Source organism: Gossypium arboreum, chromosome 11 (assembly GCF_025698485.1).
Source record: "Gossypium arboreum isolate Shixiya-1 chromosome 11, ASM2569848v2, whole genome shotgun sequence".
Taxonomy (NCBI): domain Eukaryota; kingdom Viridiplantae; phylum Streptophyta; class Magnoliopsida; order Malvales; family Malvaceae; genus Gossypium; species Gossypium arboreum.
The window spans coordinates 56,379,872-56,386,463 of NC_069080.1; the positions used below are offsets into that span (position 1 = coordinate 56,379,872).

The 6,592-nt window shown below is 34.4% G+C and overlaps 1 protein-coding gene across 1 annotated transcript; it reads left to right on the forward strand.

Annotated features, from left to right (window-relative positions):
- Window positions 1–422: 422 nt before the first annotated feature.
- LOC108479030 (uncharacterized) lies at window positions 423–815 on the forward strand. Its single transcript, XM_017781467.2, has one exon. It carries the CDS (start codon window positions 423–425, stop codon window positions 813–815), a length of 393 nt encoding a protein of 130 aa, XP_017636956.2.
- Window positions 816–6,592: the final 5,777 nt, after the last annotated feature.

The window sequence follows — 6,592 nt, forward strand, 5'->3', positions numbered from 1 at the left end:
GGCATGTGAACGGTTGCTAAGTTTCTCCAATCAGGATTCTACTGGCCTTCATTATTCAAAGGCGCCTAAAATTTTGTGAATCAATGTGATAGGTGATAGCGCACTGATTCTATATCCTGATGCAATAAAATGTTGCAGTAACCAATTATGGAGGTTGAATTGTTCGATGTTTGGGGTATGGATTTTATGGGACCATTCCTAAGTTCATTTGGAAATCTTTATATATTAGTAGCTATTGACTACGCCTCGAAGTGGGTTGAAGCTGTTGCAGTCCCAAAGGATGATGCAAAGACAGTGCTTAAATTTTTTCACAAGCATATACTTACCAACTTTGGCACACCAAAGGCATTGACTAGTGATCAGGGTACACACTTTCAGTGCAAGTGGCAGTCGTACTGAAAAGATATAGAGTTAGTCATAGAATGGCTACTACTTATCATCCGCAAACTAATGTACAAGCTGAAGTATCGAATCGACAAATTAAAAACATTCTTGAGAACGTTGTGAACCCTTCAAGGAAGGATTCGTCTTCTAGATTGGATGACGCTTTATGGGCATTGAGGACAACATACAAAACTCCATTAGGGATGTCGTCATATCAATTGGTTTTTGGGAAAGCATGTCACTTGCCAGTTGAACTGGAGCATAAAGAAATGTGGGCAATTAAGCAAGTGAACATGAACTATGAAGCTGTTGGAAAGAAAAGACTATTGGATATCACTGAACTAAAGGAGATTAGGCAAAATTCCTATGAAAACTCTGTAATTTACAAGGAAAAGTCCAAACGATGGCATGACAGAATTATTTTGCAGTGACAATTTATCGTGGGTCAACAACTTTTATTATTCAATTCTAGACTGAAACGGCACCCGGGTAAACTGCCCTTTAATTGGTTTGGATCTTTTGAAGTTGTCGAAGTATTTCCTTATGGTGTGGTCATAATCAGAGGTTTACATGATGGACACCAGTTCAAAGTGAATGGCCAGTGATTGAAACATTATTTTTGGAATATTGATGAAACGTAGGTAGAGACCATTAAATTGTTTGAAAATTTTTAATTTTTATGGAATTTATTATTATGTAATTTTATTTTAATTTTGTTTCTGTTCGAGTGTTTTTTACTCTTTTTTATTTATTTTTGTAGAATAATTAGGTACCATTGTCGACGCACTTGGGCTTTATTGTCAACGCAGTTCATACTATTGTACTGTCACGTATGACTCATCACGGATGAAGGGCAAATCAGAATTTTTAGATCCTATCGTTTGATAAAACGTGACCTAGCCGTATAATTTGTCTCAACGAGTGGAACTCCATTGGACACATTTATTCCCGCTAGCTTTATATCTCCTCACAAAAATAAATCACGCATTTCTATCTTCTTCTTTCACTTGCTATAAACCCTCCGTCACCGTGCCAACTGTAACACATACAAAGCAGCCATTTTTATTCACTTTCTCTTCCCCATGCTCGTACCTTTATAGCTTTAAACCATCTTCACTCCACAAAACAAACAAAATATAGAAAGAACGAGAGGATCAGTCAAGAAAGCCACCAAACCTGCTGAAGAATAGTCATCCTCTACAATTGCAGTTCATGAATCGGAATCCTCCATGCCAACAGAGAAAAAAGAACCGGTGATCTTTTTAAAAAAAATGGCCAAGGATCGGTTTCAAGACAACATTTTTATGCGAAACTTACACCCAGAATAGGCCATTCTCCTTTCGCAATAGCAAGACTTGGGCAAGCAAGTCTACAAAACTATCTCTAAGCTGAAGTAGGAAACTTTATGCACTCATCCTAAAAGTTATTCTCCTTCATTGGTATGCAAGTTTTACACTAACCTTTATTGTAACACCCCTAACCCGTATCTGCAGCCGGAACAGGGTTTCGGAGCGTTACCGAAGATTTTCTAACCATTTAAAGACATTTCATGTTATTCACTATTTATTTATGAAGATCATTCAAAGCGTTCCTAAATTGGACCCTTGAGGACCAATACGAGCATTCGAATCGAGTTGGGACTTAATCGGGGACTCTTAAGAATTTTTCGCGAAATTTCAAAATTTTTCCAAGGTGTAGAGCTCATAGGCCCCGTTTGGTTCGAGGGACACCCTGGGACACGCCTATTCTACAGGCAATGTTTGACCTCGTGTAACTCTCAAACCTGTGCATACGGCCATGCCATACACTCGTGTGCCAAGCTGTGTGGTCAATTAATTTATTGTGAAATTAGGTGCAGGTTTCACACGGCCAAGACACACACTCGTGTTCTAGGCCATGTGGCACACATGGCTGAGACACATGCCCGTATCTCTGCTCGTGTGCTTAATTCTGAGCATTTTGTTTCTTGAATTTAAGTTGTAGGGGACACACGGCCTAACTACACACCCATGTACTAGGTCGTGTGTCACACATGGTCTAGACACACGCCTGTGTGTTTTCCCTGTGGACAAAATAAAGTCATTCCTAGCTTCATTTCTCACCCAAAATCACACTCATGACCTGAACTTGAATCACACATCCAAGTACCAACCATTTCAAGCATTAAAATCAAGCAAATTTCATCATTCATCATGGCATATCATTTCATGCATACATGTCTATAATCTTACCTTAGTTAAGTCCTCAAGTTACACATAGTTTGATCAACTACTTAACATATGTGTAGCTACCATAGTTTGACACTTCAAGTATATTAAAAAAAACCATTACTAGCCATTTCGATGGCTAGATTACAAGCATCATATACATTTAGATGCCATTATGGCCAATATATCCTATACATGCCATTACAACCTTAATTGATTTACCATATTGTACTGACATGGGCCGATGGATAGTGTGAGTGATCTCTGCCAAGCTTTTAATCCAACGAGCTTCCGATTTACTATAAAACAGAGAAATAAAACTAAGGAAGCATAAAATGCTTAGTAAGTTCGTATAACATGGTACTTAACTTACCATTCATTCTATTTTGAGGTAACTATGTAAGGCATCTCCAATCAATTTGACGTCAAGCACTACACACATCCTCATTGACCTTGTTAGTCATATATTCCATAATAACATCTCAAACATATATGGGCTCAACAACAATCAAGTTTCCATACACATATGCTTTCCGCAACATGTATTCGTTTAACATGTATAAATCATCTCTTTATATTACAAGTAAATTTCATAATAGTTCATTTCAAGTTCAGATCATTTCATGTCAGAACTTTACCCACATTACTCGGAATATCATGGTCACAATTAGTACACTCAAGGTGTACAAGTCCATAATCAAGAATGAACATATATTCATCAGATAAAATCCATGTACAAATATCATCATCACATTTTTTTCATATATCATTTGTCATGTAACATCATTTTCTTGTATTTCTGACGGATACGTTTAACAACTCATTTTATCATTCATATCTTCTCATGTCTAGAATTGTCACCCGTTGAATTTATTTGGAATAACAATGGATACATAGGTAATACACTCGAGGTGTACGAATCAAGATCGCACAAATCAGATCCAATGGTACCTATAAGGTACGATATCAAAGAGTACACTCTCGAGCCACACATGTATACAACAGGATTACCAATCCAGGCTAAATTCTTTTTATGGCATATGCTATAAGGAGCTTGATCTGGATTACCCATCTGGGCTAAATCCAATCTATAACATGTGCTTGAGAGGACTCATATCAAGATTACCTGTCTGGGCTAAATCCGTTTCTATAATAAGGTCAATAGGATTACTCGTCTGAGCTAAATCCCAATAGCAACAAATGTAGGACCTCATTCATTTTAAGAAATCACATATCCATTGATTTTCCATTTTATTCAACCGGGATTTAAACATTTTTCTCAAGCGTTATCGGGCATGTGATTATTTCATACATCCAAAAAATTCATATAATTCAAATGAACACATTCCACATTCATTTAAAGCATATAAGTAACATTCTCATCATTTATCCTTTATCATCTATCGGGCATTATCATTTAATTTAAACATTTTTATTTATCGAGCTTGATCGAATCTGTAATCATTTCACATATTTATGACATTTATACAATTTACATAAACATAATCAATGCAAGTATGTAAATAAACACAATTTAGTTACACGAACTTACCTCGACAATGTTCGTGTACGTAAAATCTACTAATCCGACATTTTCCTCTTTCCTCGTTCTAGCTCCGAATTTGGTCTATCCTGATCTATAGGAGTAAAATTTTCATCAATTTCTCATATTTCATACTCATTTGGACTCAATTTACATCCTAGAAAAAATTACCATTTTGCCCCTAACTTTTTCATAAATTCCTATTTTGTCCCTAAGCTCAGAAAATAAAATTTGTGCAATTTACTCCCTATTCCAAGCCTAACCAAAATCCCATTACAAAATTTACAGCACATGTATTCATAAAAATTCAACATTATTCTTCAATTTCACAACTTTACATTTGAGTCCCTAAATCATGTTTTCATCAAAAATCACTTTTTCGTCAAAAATCACTTTGTAAAAGTTGTTTATCTATCAACAACCTTTCATTTTCTACCATAAATTTCTAATTTTCGGCATATACATCCATGGATTAATTCTCATACTTTGGTAATTTCTCAAATTGATCCCCCAAATAGATAAATTAAGCTATCTCGATTTCAAAAATATTAAAATTACTAAAAACGAGCCAACGAAACTTACCCAATTTGGCCATGAAAGTTTCTTCTCTCTCTCCTAGGGTTTAGATGTAGTATTTTGGGGAAGAAGATGATAAAAATGATTTTTATTTCTATTTAATAATTTATCATCTTTTAATAATTTTGATTTCCAATTTAGTCCTTAGCCTTTTCTTTAATGGTCTAATTACAATATAAGGAACTCAGGTTTTGAATTCCATAACTATTTAATCCTTCTAGCTACTAGAATTCAACTTTTGCATTTTATGCGATTTGGTCTTTCCCGTAATTAACCACATAATCGGTAAAATTTTCTTATCAAAATTTTCACATGAAATTTCTATCATATTATAGACCATGCAATAAAATAAAAATAAATTTTATTTTCGGCTCAGATTTTGGTCCTGAGGCCACTGTTTCGATTTCACCGAAATTGGGCTGTTACAACTCTCCCCCTTAAAGAATTTTTGTCCCCGAATATTCTACCAGTAAAGAGATTTAGATATTACTTTCTCATAGTTTCCTCCAGTTACTAGGTAGCTCGCTCTATATGAAGTCATTGTCAGAAAACTTTTAGTAAAGCTACCTTTTTATGTCTCAGTTTTTCTTTTCAAGTGCCAAAATTCTAATCAACCTCTCACTGTAAGTCGTGTCAGGCTGAATTTAACATTTATCAAAGTAATAACAGATGATAGGTTTGATCGATACTATCATAACACATATACTCATAAAAACATTGTGAATTCTGTAGAACTCTAAAAATAATACCTATCAACAAGCAACAGGTCCAATTTTTTTCAATAATCTTATATGACCTGATAAACCACTGACTTGATTTGCCTTTACAGCCAAACCGAAGAACTTTCTTCCATGGAAAAACTTTCAAAAATATTTTAGCGCCAATCTGAAACTCTAGTTCCTTTCATTTTAGATTCACATCGAATTTCTGACGATCAAATACTGTTTGTAAACTGTCTCAGATGATTTTCATCTTTCTTCAGCTTAAAGGAGTCAAACCTACTACATATATCTTTTCTCACTGAACTCCGTCCAAAACACTGAAGTTTTATATTTGTGACCATATAAAGTCTCGTACAGTAAAAAAATTGTACTTGACTGTTAACTATTATAATAAGCAAATTCTGCCAGAGGCAAATACTTTTCCCAATTACCCTCAAATTCAAGTACACAACATCGAAGCACATCTTCCAAATTCTAAATCATATGTTTAGATTGATCATCCGTCTGAAAATGAAATACGGTACTAAAATGTAACCATATACCCATAGTTTCTTGTAACTTGTTTCAAAATTGGAATTTAAACTGTAGATCTCTATCAGACATAGTAGAAACTAATACACCACATAAGTTTACAATCTCAAAAACAAATAATTCAAGCAATCTATCAAGTGTGAAATCCACTCATTCTAGAATGGAATGAGCAGGATTCGTCAAATAATCGACAATTACTCAAATAGTATATTTCTTTTTTATAGAAAGGGTTAATCCTGATCTAAAATTCATGGTAATTTTGTACCATCTCTATTTTGGTATTTTCACTAACTATACCCATCTTGAAAGTATATTCACTATCTTGCTGATACATCCAGCATTTAAATATAGATTCAAAAATACCACATTTCATTCCGGGCTACCAGTACATCTTTTTCAAATTGTTGTGCATTTTATCATTTCCCAGATAAATAGACATAATACTACTGTGATCATTCATGTAAAATTTTCTATAAAAGTTCCAAATTCTTCATTACACAGGCTCTATCTCGGAATAACAGACAATCATCAAATTCAAATATGTTATCCTGATTCAATAATTATTTCATTCTATACCCGTTTAACTTACAACTCTTTATCACTTTTCTGAGTTTCACTATTTTGTCGTA